At 52.6% G+C, this 13,887-nt stretch overlaps 5 protein-coding genes across 5 annotated transcripts; 4 read left to right on the forward strand and 1 right to left on the reverse strand.

Moving 5' to 3' along the window:
- Window positions 1-646: 646 nt before the first annotated feature.
- Window positions 647-1,928, reverse strand: J4E83_010430 (uncharacterized protein; the record flags this gene model as incomplete). Its single annotated transcript, XM_049337311.1, has 2 exons — window positions 647-1,794; window positions 1,865-1,928. The coding sequence occupies 2 exons, from the start codon at window positions 1,926-1,928 to the stop codon at window positions 647-649; spliced, it is 1,212 nt and encodes a 403-aa protein (XP_049183538.1).
- Window positions 1,929-3,110: 1,182 nt separating this feature from the next.
- On the forward strand, window positions 3,111-5,182 carry J4E83_010431 (uncharacterized protein; the record flags this gene model as incomplete). Its single annotated transcript, XM_049337312.1, has 2 exons — window positions 3,111-4,865; window positions 5,033-5,182. 2 exons carry the CDS (start codon window positions 3,111-3,113, stop codon window positions 5,180-5,182), a joined length of 1,905 nt encoding a protein of 634 aa, XP_049183539.1.
- A 3,198-nt stretch (window positions 5,183-8,380) lies between these two features.
- On the forward strand, window positions 8,381-10,997 carry J4E83_010432 (uncharacterized protein; the record flags this gene model as incomplete). The annotated part of the gene is made up of 2 exons (XM_049337313.1): window positions 8,381-10,081; window positions 10,143-10,997. The coding sequence occupies 2 exons, from the start codon at window positions 8,381-8,383 to the stop codon at window positions 10,995-10,997; spliced, it is 2,556 nt and encodes an 851-aa protein (XP_049183540.1).
- Window positions 10,998-11,172: 175 nt separating this feature from the next.
- J4E83_010433 (uncharacterized protein) lies at window positions 11,173-12,516 on the forward strand (the record flags this gene model as incomplete). The annotated part of the gene is made up of 1 exon (XM_049337314.1): window positions 11,173-12,516. The coding sequence occupies one exon, from the start codon at window positions 11,173-11,175 to the stop codon at window positions 12,514-12,516; it is 1,344 nt and encodes a 447-aa protein (XP_049183541.1).
- A 465-nt stretch (window positions 12,517-12,981) lies between these two features.
- J4E83_010434 (uncharacterized protein) lies at window positions 12,982-13,791 on the forward strand (the record flags this gene model as incomplete). Its single annotated transcript, XM_049337315.1, has 2 exons — window positions 12,982-13,026; window positions 13,087-13,791. The coding sequence occupies 2 exons, from the start codon at window positions 12,982-12,984 to the stop codon at window positions 13,789-13,791; spliced, it is 750 nt and encodes a 249-aa protein (XP_049183542.1).
- Between the last annotated feature and the right edge of the window lie 96 nt (window positions 13,792-13,887).

A 13,887-nucleotide genomic window follows, 5' to 3' on the forward strand; every position in this document is an offset into this window, starting at 1 on the left:
ACCAAAAAGCGAGGATTCTTCGAATTCCTAATACCCCATCCTGAGCGTGTGGAAGTGCGTGCGTTGCTGGGGTTGTTGGAGGCGAATCAAATGAACTACAACATCTCATGCCGTACGCACAACCCGAAGACGGAAAAGACACGGACTTCGATTACCGAACCGCCCGTCCTACATCGGGAACGTCACGATCCCAGCGATCCCCTCCCCTCCTTCCCGCTTGCCGTGGGCGCGGAATCGAGTTGTGAAGTCCTTTTACCCTTCCTACCCGACGAAGAGGTGGAAAGTGCGCGTAGGGAGCGGATAGCTGGGCTGAATGATTACGTTAGGGAAGGGGATGAGGCAGAGGGGAGACCGCGAGTACCGTTGTTGCACTGGGGTAGTTGGGCTGTTGTTCGGGTTGAGGCGGCGCATTGGGGGTATGTGGAGTTGGATCATTATGTGCTGGGTGCTGTGCAGGATTGTGGGATGGGGGTTACGTATAAGAGAGAGATATGTGGGAAGACGAAGAAGTTGGTTGTGAAGGAGGTGGCTGCGTGGGAAAGAGGGGTATGTGAGAAGAAGGCTGTGGGGGAGATTGAGAGGTGTGGACTTGGGTTGTGAGGGGGGAGATGGATTGGAGATGTTGTTATGTTCGTTTTTTGATGGTCTAGAAGGAACCGGGTTCTAAATGTCTTTTCATCCATGCTCCAATCTCTTCTACTCGTGGTCTTGTTGCTGGGTCTGGGTCTTGTTGAGACCAGAGTCCGACGCCTTCGTAGGAGGTAAGTTCGACTCTGTCTTGGGCGATTTCTTCGTATTGCTTCTTCTCTGCTGCGTCGTGCCAGCGGGATCGCCCAGAATGCGTCTTCAGGATTTGGCGGGCGATGCTGCGTCGAAGGTGCTTGGCTAAATCGTTCGTGGTATCGTTCAGCGGACTCTGCAGTCCGGTTGTAACGTTCCATATCGGTAGACTGAGCCGAGTACCTGCTGGGGGATAGTTGCGGGCGTAGGCACGACACCTGCTCAGCGTTGGTACTGCCGGCGGGGCTTTGATGGCATCCTCGAAAGTCGCATAGTGGTTCATGGCCATCTGAGTCTCGATGTCCAGGAGTTCGTCTGGCTGCTGTGATGCGAAGATGTCGTCTTGTGGCGGCAGGGTAAGTTGTGCATGAGGAGAACGGAAGAAGTGCAGTGGAGATGCAAATCGATCGAAGTAGTCTTGCGGTTTCCTAAATAGAATGTCACGCCTTTCCGACAAAACCATTGTGGGTATGATTCCGTTCTCTCCATAAGCTTGCCAAGATGTCGGCGGCGGTGTTTTGGGCAATCGCTTCCTGCCACGCTTCTTTCCAGTTTGCAGATTCTCTATAGCCTCGCGGATCGCTAACGAACCAGCCATGTCTTCATCAGCTGGAAGTTGGGTTTCGTCGCCATATTGCGGCTCGGGGAGATCCTCCGGCTGGACGACTGGAAGCTCATCTGGGAACACCCAATCTACAATCGGATTGTTGATGGCTGCAGCGCCGATTCGACTCTCCCCAACACGACACTCTGTCAGAGCCAGCATCGTTGCCAATGAGCCGCCTACTAGTTCTCCGCATACACCCATGCGAGCTAGATAAGGCCGTTCGAATTCATCGATAAGGATATGCTCGCGGACCCAATCGTAGCCAAGCAGCACATCGTGACATGGGGTCGGATACTGATGCGCCGACGACGCGCGGTAGTTGATACGCACAATAGTCCCAGCACTTGACTCTTTTAGCGTTGTGATAACGCGTTCGTCTTCATCTGAGCTCTCTGGCACTACTGGTCCTGGAGGCAGGTAAAGCAGGACCGGAGCTTTAGATGCTGATGCATGGAATACGCTAAAGAGGGTTAGTACGAGAAGAAGCCAAGATGATGCCCAGAAGCTGCGATCTGAGGTATGCTCGCTTAGGGCGGGGCATGGTGTTGGATTGCGGAGGAGCAAAGCGCTGTGAGGTCATCGCACAGCAGGCGGAGGATTCCCCGGGCAATTGCAACGACGAGAGGCAGGATCGAAGAACAAACAACGTCATGTGAAGACAAGACGGAAGAAGACTTACTCAACCGTAATGGAGCCGTTTGACCGACAGGGAATCTCGATGCGTTCACATCGTGGGAGGGCGGTGACGGCCGAGTAAGGTCGTCTGGGGGCGAGGAGCGAGAATCGGGGCGGTGATAGGGCAGTGAAAGCCTTCAGACAGGAGTGTCGCAGCATTAATGGGGACCATGCAAGCGATGGTGGGCACAGGTGTAGTCACAAGTCACCAGGCGGGCAAGGCGTGCAAGATGAGAGACCTCAGTTCGCTTGGGGCTGTCGCTTCCGCATGGGGACGGGACGACGGCCCTAGAGGAAGGAGCCACCGCCGCGAGGAATGCGCATCAACACAGCACAGACGTGAAGGGCAGGAATGCAGAATTTGCGTGCGCGATATAAAAACCGGTGCGACAATAACAAAAGCCGTTAGCAGAGCTGTCAAACATCAACAGGTGTGCGGTAGTGCTCAGGGGGAGTGGTGGGCGGGTCAGCATGGGGCGCGGCGTGCAGGGAAATTAGGCTAGCTGCTTTGAACCCCGAACTGTCGTGGTCTGGTGCAGTCCACAACCCGCAGCCTGATTTCATTTCTACGCCGCCTCCGCTCCTTGGTGCCGACCTGTCTTTCATTCCCGTCTGTCCTTGACCGTTGTGCACTGTGCGATTCTGCCTGTGGTGTCGAATTCCCCGCAGGCCCCTCGAACCTATTACGCTCACGCCCATTCGCGCCTACGACCCGCTTTCACAGCCTCCCAGACCCGCGTAGGACCAAACTCCGTATCACCTAATGCACGCACCTGCACGCTGCGCCCGATAATCCTCCCTAATATATCCTCTTGCGAAGATTGCGTTGTGCGACAACATCGTGTTTCCAACATTGCGACCCCAACGCCTTGTCGCGAAGACCTCGACCGCCCTTTCAACACGTGCACCTACTAGCCTGCACCTGGGCACCGCAATCCTCGCACCTCCACCGAGCCTACACCAAACCTATACACCTACGCGAAACTGGCGATTGTCGAATAATACCTGGGAAACGCTGCTTCGGGTCGTCGCCCGTTAGCTTATCGATATGGCGGAAGGATCCAAAGTCCGCGCAGTCTTCACCCTGTGCAAGAACCTGGTGCTGGCGGCACTGCTATATGCCGCTATCTACGGCGTCATCACCTTCATAAACGACCCCTCTGTCGCTGCGAAGGGCAAGATTGGCATTCCCGCCTTCCTGGACAAGGCTGGGCCCACGGAGCTGATTGAGACGACCAAGGCGGGCGTCAAGGTCAAGTTCGCCGGTACCACCAAGACCGTCACCATCAACCCGCACGCCAATGTCTTCAACCGCCCCATTACCGCCGTCAAGAACAAGGACGACTACCTGGGTCCCCGCCCCCATGTCGACACCGAGGCCGACATTGACATGCTGATTGAGGAGTGCCGCGGCACCTATGCTGGCATTGAGAAGATGAGGAAGCCCTTTGACTGCCTCAAGTTCTTTGCAGAGGGCGAGGACCGCTACTACAGCCTCCCAGAGCCCGCCGACCGAGCCAGCGCCCAAGACCCCCGCAACGCCGACTTCATCAACGCAGACGGACACGGCAAGACGCTCGAAAGCTATACCACTGTGAACGACGCGATTGCTGCCAACGGAACCAACATCGGCACCTGTCCTGGCCCTATCATCCCATACCACACCTACTGGACTGGTCCCGCGACCTGGCGAGTAGAGGTCTTCATCAAGAGTTACCTCTACACTCAAAACCTGGCTTGCTCTCGTCTTTGGCTATGGCTTGACACCGACCACAACCCGAACGCCGTCTACAACATGCTGAACAAGGATGCTCTGTTTGCCCGTTTCCTGCCTCTAGTCGAGCGAGGTGACATTGTTGTCATGCCCTGGAAGTTCCCCAACCGCATCCCACTCGCTACCGACAAGGAAGACAAGAACGGTTTCGACTACTACAGCAAACCCGGCGCCGTGAACGCCAAGGGAGAGAAGGACGTGGCCGAGAACATTATTGAAGACAAGGATGGCCAGCAGTGGCTCGTTCTGACCCAGAAGCAGATGACATTCCTTCCGGTCGCCGTATCCGATGCCGTTCGCTTCATCGTATTACACATCTACGGCGGTGCTTACTTCGACATGGATGTTCTGATGCTCCGGGACATGCGACCACTTCTACTGCCGAAAGAGCATGCCTGGGCAGAAAGATGGGCGGCACATCCTCACCCCGGTGATTACAACACTGCCATCATGTCACTCTCGGCAAACTCCTCCCTCTCATCCTACCTGCTCTACGGCGGTATCCGAATGGGCGTCAACTTCCACCCCCGCGTGCTTGGTCGCATGGCCTGGAAAGACGGACGCGACCAGGAGTTCAAGATGTTCGAGACCGCTGCCTTTGATCCCATCTGGACGGAGTTCAACTGGGACCGCGAAGGACGCTGCACAGTGCCATGCATCCGGGACTACAGCGCAGTCTTCAAGGGCAAGATTGGTGGTGTCAAGGACGAATGGGAGAGCTACGACGGCCCCCAGCTCAATCGCATCGACCTCAAAGACGCGCAACGCAAAGAACTCAGAATGCCCGCCAGCGATTCCTTGGCCAAACGCGGGGAAGAAAACGTACCCGCCTCCGCTGCCCTGCCAACTCCCAATCACGGCGACAAAGAGCACCCCGATTCGTTCCAAGCCACGCTCGACGAGGAGGCTGAGCTGAGAAAAGCTGGTGTGATTACTGACTACGTCTTGGAGGAAGACAAATTCCCTCCCAACAACCGCACGCTGGAGAACTTCTTCCGGGGTGCCTGGACATACCACATTCACAACCAGGTAAGTCTCAACAGATTTTCACTTCTGTGCAACTGCCATGTTGTTGCCACCCCAACCCCGCTTCTGCGCATCTAGTCCGATGTCCCTGCAGCCAGTATCTTGGCAACGGCTTCTTCCCCACAATAAAGAAGGAAAAGCAAAGAACATACGCTAACAATGCATCACAGTGGATGAAGCATCCAGAACCCTCGTCATGGATCTCGGTCCTTGAACACGCCCACGACGGATTCATTGCCGGCAAGCGCACGAACCCTTACGGCGAGAAATGGACTGGTCCTACTCTTATGCCATACAACTACTGGCCTGAGTACGTGTGAGGCCCCGGCAGCCACCGAACCTTAACCCCCCCTTCTGCGTTATCGAGCTACCAGCCGATAGCGCAGAGGTTGCCGTGTCGAGTGCTGCCGTTTCAAGCGTGACAACACTCCCTCTACGACAGGCAAGGTCGCTTGGGTTTGGTAGTTAGCTACTGATCACCATGCGGCTGCTGTCATGGAACCGACCAGTGCTCTTCGACCACATATCAATCACCCATTTATGGCATCACGATACGCCCAAATCCATTTTTCGTCAAAAACATAAGCGCAGCATAAAAGCCAGATTCACAATATATCTGTCTTTTTGGAGTTTCTGGTGTTGATTTTAGTACTACTTCTTAGTTGGCTCGCTTTCGCGGCATATACCCTTCGTTTCTTGTTAATCTTTTCTTGAACTTTCCTCGGCCAGTGTGGTACTTGGTGAGGTCCTTTTTGGTGTTGGAGTATTCTGAGTAACAAGATGTGGTTGCTAGGTAGTAGGGTAGCGCAATTTAACGATGTGGCGTCATGGCCAGAATTGAGGAGACTAGAAATGGAATGAATCTACAGAATCTGTTTGAAGCTGTTATTGTGTACGCGTGTGCTAATTGGTTCTGTTTTTCTGAGTATTGTCTTTGTGTGGGATTCTGCGTGACGGGATAAGATGTTGGAATTTGAGTGGGGGAGTGTTGATGGGTAACTGGAGCTTGGATTTTAACATGGGTTAAGTGATGCGATGTATATAGGTGATGTAGGTATATTTCCTATGACTTTGCTTTCTTATGGTTTCGTTTACTAATGAGTCCAAATTGAATAAGGAAGATTGACAGGCGCTAGAGTTGAAGCAGGTCTCGATAGTTCGCATACGTCGTACGCTGAAATCCAGCTTGTATCCCGGCTTTGCAGAAACCATCCTACTTAGAGACTAGAATAAATCCCTCAATCTAGGCCGCGCTTAGCACTCAAGACGTAGTCGACGAACGACATTAAATTGCTTATAATCTTCCGTTTTGGAAGATATTCAGCTACTATGCATAGTTCGATCTATTTGGACGAGTGGCTAGTAGCAGTAGAGAGACGCGTAGAGGTCTCTTATATAAATCAAGAGCTTCTAAATAAGATTTTGCTTTCTTAAATTGCTTCTAAGTAAGAGTGCTAGTAATTTGCACAAGGCGTGTAGTAGTAGCAAGCAACATAACTATAGACTAGATATCTAGAATAGATAGACCTAAATAAAAGCATGCATGTAGAGAAGAGAAGAAACTAAGACAATTAAAAGAATATATATTGCTTCATGCTATAAAGCAAAAGGTTTAGGGAGTACACCTGCATTGCGATTATATAATGTGTTACTTAGCCGTGTTGTGCCTGTACGTCTGCACTAGCACTTTCAACAAAGTAATAGTAGGGGAGAGAAGTCTGGATAGGTAGATTTGAAGCATACTTGCCCTGCTGCGATAAGAACTGGTTTCTGGTATTTACGACAATTGTACCAGCCTGTTTCGATGCTCAGCTGGGGACATGCATGATATTAACAAGCCAGAACAGCTATGTCTGTAACCTCCCACAAGTGGAAGATGACGGCCCTTGCAAGTGGCAGCACAGAATATATTTTGCCTACATCGTTCTTGTCCAAAGAGGAAAGAAGATAGCGACCATAGCGGTCACGCGGAGTCGGAGTGATATCACCAGAGCCGCACCACAATTAACCAACGGGCATCGGATAAAAAGCCGTGGTCGTGGAGCCGCACACTAACACATCATCCAACGGGACGCCTGCTAACAGCCGAGAGTATAGAAGGTTTTCAAGATGAAACAGTATCAGGTGCCCAAGTCTCGGTTGCAACAATACGGAGTATCGTCCATAGGTGTGATTTCCTGACCAGCCTCTTCGCGATGCGATCACCCGATGAGCTGCAGTCCGCCTCGTGACGAGCCCCATACAACGCGCTTCTATGCCAGCGGAAGAGCGCGATACTTTGTAAAGCTCCGAGAATATTCCCGTTGATACGGCTACGATACGGCTACGACACGGCTATGCAATGCCATCCCCCACCAATCTGTCCATGATCATCGTCTCACATGCGTCGAGAGATCCTGGCCATGTCCCGACCCCCACGCGTGTCAAACAGGTCCTCGTGCCTTGCACCGTGGAAGTAACGTTCCAGAATGAAATCCGCCTGTTCTCCGGAGTCACTTGGTAGGGTATCCTTGCTGTGGAGCCAGATCTGACAAGCGCTTTTCCCGAGATTCGTCCTGTACCTTGCTGGTGAATCCACGCAGGGATGGAGCATGACAAACGTCTCGAGTGATGCATGCGTGAAGGTCAAGCGGATCGGCATGTACTGCATTTTAGACTTCCGTCCCGGTGCTTTGGTGGCGGTGCGGCTGGGAGAAGAGCGTTGCAAGCGTCGTTGAGCGCAGTTCCTACTCTTCGTAGACGTTGAACCATCGCGTCGCTTGGAACAATGCAAGTCGCCGAGGTACCAAGTAACCAAGACCCGGGGACACCGACGTGGAAGCTGATCTTATATTCTTTTGCGGCAGGGACTGACGTGAGATGAAGCAAGTCGGGATGTGGTGGGAATCGGAGATCGGCTAGTAGACGCCGTAAGGACACTAGTCCAGAAAGGGGATCGCGCAGACTCTATCAATTTAGTTGACGTTTTTCCAGAACCCAACCTGCCAGCGCGGACCGATTCACTGACACTCCTGCCTCAGCTTTCCCACGCGAGGCGCTCTCGAGCACGACTGTCACAATCCATGGTTTGATGCATGCCGGGAAGTGACGGAACCCAAATACGCTTTTCACCACTCAGACGGACGAGATCTTCACTATGACGTCTAGAAGAGTTTTGAGGCTTCTCATCCTCGTAGCTGATCCTCCGCATGGGATAAGATGAATGCGAAAAAGCGGGGTCGCGGCAAGGGCCTGTACGCGTCCGCGCTTAGGAATATTCGCATACCGGGTACCATGTATACACTGAGGTGTTATGAACGGCTATCGCCAATTTATCCATCTTCACCCCAGGGTTTCGTCGTCTCCTTTGTTTACAAACTTGGACCGCAACGATGTTGAAGACGTTTGACAGCAGCACTATGAGTGAGGTGACAGGTAAACCTCATCCAAAGGGTTCCGACAATTCGGCGACGCCAGCGAATCCAACGTCCGCGGTCCCACAGCCTACGGCACCTCCCGAGCCCCCTCGCCGCCAACAGATGCGCAGCTGCGACTCATGCAAGCGCGGAAAACGAGCCTGCGATGCAGACAAACGCGTCGACTTTGCGAACCAGACATGCTCCAACTGCCTTCGAAAGAACCAAGTCTGCACCTTCAACTGGTTGAAGACAGCATCGGTGAACCATCCAGAGCGAGAGAGGAAGAGGAGGCGCTCAGAGGAGAAGAGTGATAGTGATCAGCTCAAACAACACGCAGCAAGTGGCTCTGCCAGCTATCAGTATCAAATACCGCCTGGATCCATCGCGAACGAAGCTCAATACGACCTGCAAGACCGAGGCACACAGTGGTCATCATCTCAAGACGAAGACGAGACGCGCGAGGACTACTTCAGCAACCCGCCGAGTGACGACGTGGATAACATATCCAACGAATCGATACCCTTGGTGGATCTAGACTCAGTGCAATCGGGGAGGAACAACGAGCAAGGATTGCTCCAGTCGCGCTACTCGCGGAGAAACTCTTTCGCTCTGCGTCCTCATCGTCGAAACCAGAGAGACGATGCCTCATCTCCATTCATGGACATGCTGTTGGGGGAGAGAACGTCTCGGGGGTTTGTGACTAACGGGCTATTACGCATCTACAACGACAGCATGGAAAATTCTCTCTCATGTTGGCTCACAGAGCACAACTGCCCGTATACGATGACGCGCTACAAGCCTTCTCTCCTCTCGGCGAGCAAGGCTACACGGGAATGGAGTGGTACCTGGTCAAACAGAATGTACAACCGTGTACTTCAACTTGATCGAGCCTATGCATCCCTTCGCATACGGAAACCAACAGACGGGGAGGAACGTACAATATCCAAAGCACTCAACATGGTCATTATGTCTTTCGCGTCACAGTGGGCTCAAGCAGGCGAAAGAGGGGCAGGAGGTCGTGCGACTGACAACCAGTTTACGGCAGACAGATTTCCTCAGTCGAATGAGTTTGAGCGGTCCATGCAAGAGACGCTCTGGCATCAAACAGCTAAGCTGCTGCATCAGGCTGCTGACATTGGTTCTTTCCGTGTCATCTTTGCCTTGATCATCTTCTCGCTGACTCAACGGCCCTTAGACACCACCCAGCTGCATGCACGTACGGATCCCAGGTTGAGAACGCATTACGAACACTTTCAAGCCTTGGTGCAGGACGATGACGCCCCTATATTCCTGGAGATAGCTTTGCGACAGCTACTCGCCCAACGACGGAGACTGGAACGCGTGGAACAAGACCTAGGACGAGACCCTCTTCAGCAAGAAGACCGAGATACTTTCAATCTGTTATACTGGTTTGGCGTTATGTTTGATACCCTATCCGCGGCGATTTCCCAACGACCAGTAGTGGTCGACGATGAAGATAGCGAACTACCACCTCCAACCAACGACGCGTATACCGAGCCGTTCACATGGCCTAACCCTCCTACCACTTACACGGACCAATTCGCAATGCCAGGAAATCTTTCCAACCTTTCCACTGAGCCTCCACCGACTCAGGTCACAGAAGCCAATGCGGTGTGGGGTGATCTCTTCACACGCGATGGCACATTGGAAGTGGACCCTGGAGCAGCGCGATGGCCATGTAGCTACAAGGTCGCCGCCGCAACACTCAGCTCCGCCGCACCAGTAAAGGTACTACTATATAGGCGAGTCGCACATCTCCAAGCGTTGGTATCGCGGAAGGTTTCGCCAGCTAGGATTGAGGTGAGTACAGAGATATACTAATTCTTTCTTCGTGGCCTCTAGCTGACAATCTCATGCGCAGTCAGGTATAAACGGCGCATTCCACGTCTACAACCACTGGCATCGCACGTACGCGCCCTTCTTCTCCGACTGCGTAAAGCACCACGCCACCCTCCCCACACGCGTACAATCCTGGTACACCCTCATAGCAGGCCACTGGCATCTGGCAACCTTCCTACTTTCCGACTTACTCCTCACAATCGACAAGACGAAACTGTCTTCCCCGAACGAGCGCACCCTCCGTCAGTCATCAAACCTCGTGGATACCCTGCGCCGCCAAAATGCACTGGCAGTGGCCGACCTGAGTCTTGCCAGCATACACAGTGTAAAAGAGAAAGAAGGCACAGATGAGTTCCACTTTGCGCTCAGCCAGGCCGCCCTGTTGACAGAGCCGTGGACTGTGGCTTTTGTGCGCTCGTTATGCAGAGCAGGCTACGTCTTGGTGCAGGTCGTGGCATCTGAAACGATCGAAGAGGAGCGCGATCAAGCGATACGGAGATGTCGCGATTGCATCGAGGGTCTCTGGTATCTGGGTCGCAAATCAGACATGGCGTTTCTGGCTGCGCGTTACCTGTCGGATATGCTGGATGAAGCGATACGCGATACGAGTGCACGGTCGATGGCGGAGGAAATGGGTAGCGATTCTGCGACTGTGTCGTCTCAGTTTGGTACGAATTCGAGTCCTGGGACGGATGGGGGTGTGCCTGTGTATCAGCAGCCGTTTGACTCGATTGGTGCTTTTCCATCGTGGTCGGATGCGGATTTGATGGGGAGTTGTCAGCCGGGTACTAAGATCGATGAGGGTGATGTGTTGAACATGGAGACTCCTTTGAATGTTGATAGTGCGTTGCTTTGGGACTTTAGTCTGCAAGGGTAGCAGCAATTGCCTGACGAGGCTAGAAACATCTGTGAGATCTATGAACGACTACTTTCTTCCAGCGTGTTCACGACCGGCAGAGCAAACGACGCACCGGAAAAGCTCGGCCATATATATTTGCACTCTCCAGATTCTCTGTTGAGTACCGCAGAGACTACGTAATACCGATAACACCATGCCACTAGTCTTTAATTCCGCCTTTCATGACGAGCGCTTTAGCATGGTCAGAACCATCAAATCTCAATGGAAAGTCGCAAACCCCACAGACGTCATCCCAGCGGACATGCGATACTCTGGACTCATTGGCACCTGGCCTCTACCCATCTTACGAGCCATAACCTATCTAGCCCGTAGGATGCCGGGTGAGGAGGGACGGGACCGATTTGTGAATTTCCTCAACACCGGCTATTTAATAAGGACAACAGGCGCAGACGAGTCAGCTACTGCTGAGCCGCAGTTACAGTCATCTGATCTGGAGTTTGTCCGGGACAGCATTGGATTAGAACCGGCGGCTGTGAAGGTAGAGGAGGAAGCCGCCTCAGTCCAGAACGATGTTACACATCCCAAAGAGCGTCCAGAACGAATACTTCCAGAAGATGAAGATGAGCCGGAGACTTTGAAGTTGAAGTTAGATCTGTGGATCCAATACTACTGGAACGTCACTGATATCAAAGCCCTTGTTCCCCGGAACATGCGGCAGCTAGACAAATTTGGAAAGCCGACCAATCGGGCGCTACACAGCTCCAGCGACCAAAAGGATCTGTTGAAGGTACTTTACCAGTTAGCTCGCATCACAAAAGGTCGAAAGGATGCAGCATGGGCGCAGATAGAAGAGGCGTGGAAGGCAAGAGGAGGCAAAGCGTTTGCAGAATCAGACGTCAAAGTCGCTCTTGATCACTTCCGTGATCTACGTGAAGAAGAAGAAGATGATGACTCTGTTACCAACAGTCGAAAACAATTACCTATTGCACCTTCAAACCCCGACGGCACTACCGGCGAGGAGGGTCAGGATGGCGCGATGAACACCCAGCGGGGAAATCAGCATCGCGATGGAAGGCAACGGAAAAGACGACGACGCGAATCTCGAGCCACCGAACCCGACACCCACGACAGTGCTGATCACCAAACGCTACTGTCCGACGTGGATGTCGCAGAGGCGGGACTCTCGATGGCTCGCAGCCGACGCTCGTCAGTCATGGTAAGACGTGACAACGACCGCACTAGCATAGCGACCCGCGACACTACGGTTGACGAGGCTGCCACGAGCTTACAAGGTGCGCGTGGAGCATCGACCTTACCGCTAAAGAGGAAGAGACGGTATTCACTAGACGGAGATCAGACAGATGTTGATGAGAAAGATGGCAAGACGGGTGATGACGGAAAGGATGAGCGTGCGGAACAAGAGCACGATGAACCGGAGCCAGAGGAGGCGCAAGACCCGTCAGACGACTGGGCAGTACTGTTTGAGACGGAGGACGCACCACAAGACGGGGAGCGCGAGGACCAGACAAGAGGTTAAAGCAATGTAGATAAGACATTGCAGATTAGGCCTCAGACTATTACATGACATAAATAGCGGTGCCTGCGACTGTCACGTGTAATTGTAGCATTCTAAGTTGTTTATTACTGTGCCTCAATGGCGCGTGGGGCTTGATCGATCCCGACATGTGCCAATAGACGTGTGGCACACTGCAGATCCAATGTCGCACAGCAGTAAAAGTACGAACATGACTAAAACAAAGCCTCTATGAGCTGTTTTCTCGAACGACGCGCAAGTTTGGGGGTTGGAAGCGAGTTACCCCGCATTGTTCGCTGTTTCGCTCTTACCACCACATAAGAAGAAAAGACTAGGTAGACAGGTCTGCAGACTACATTAGGACAAAAACTTGCAAAGTAGGTAACCTAAAATTAACGTAGGCTCTAGGCTGTTTAGTTTTTTCCTAGGTTAGCGTGTTACTAAAAGCCCAATCGCCCCAGCTTCAGAATGACGAGCGAGAATCCCGCCCCAAACACGCATGCACCAACTCAGGTAAGCAATTTTGGACGTCAAAGAAGCGGACGAGACTGATGCTATGCTGTAACTCGGCAGCATGCACCTTCAGAAGTGGATGCTTCCCCCAAAGATACTCTCATCACGATCGGAGATGTCAAATACGATGTCGACCTCTCGCAGATACCTTATCTGTCGTCCTTTGCCGATTTCCAAGCCAAAGCCCAGCCCGACGCGACCGAGTTGGTCCACGGCCCAATACCACTTTTCGACGTAGCTTTGAAGGGAATCCAATCGGGTTATCGTCAATGCTTCAGGAATCTTCCCCCCGAACTTCAACAGTACCACGTTCTATGCGAAACATACGAGTTTCTCGGCATTAATGTCCTCGACAAACGACGTATCGACCAGATCTTCAGCGATATGAGGCTCTGCAGGATAGATTGGGACCCAGAGGATGAAGATACTAAGGGTGTTAAGTCGAAAGCACGCGACGCCGCTTTCAGGTTGCTGTATCTCATCCTGCTGGGCGAGTTTGAGGATGATAAAATCAATGGCGACAAGGCGTACAACGCAGTGTTGTTCGTGTTATCCCATCCCGCGACGTTCAAGTCAAGAACAAGAACCGTAGTTCGGGCGGCGTATGAGGAACGTTTTGTTGTCTCGCGGAAGCAGATAAAGAGACTAGATCAATGGCTGAAAGGAGATGCTGCAGATGATAGCGAAGACTACACCACTCCAGAGGAGGAATCGCCCGAGGAATACTATGGATCGGATGAGTACTATGAATCAGATTGGTCGTAGTGATTGGGAAATACGTGCCGTTGGTTAGGAAAACATGCTTTCATCGTAAAACACCCGGCGATCACGCGATCACGAATGCTTGCTGCGTTCACAAGT

Source organism: Alternaria metachromatica, assembly GCF_023757995.1.
Source record: "Alternaria metachromatica strain BMP 0045 chromosome Unknown scaffold_45, whole genome shotgun sequence".
Classification (NCBI taxonomy): Eukaryota; Fungi; Ascomycota; class Dothideomycetes; order Pleosporales; family Pleosporaceae; genus Alternaria; species Alternaria metachromatica.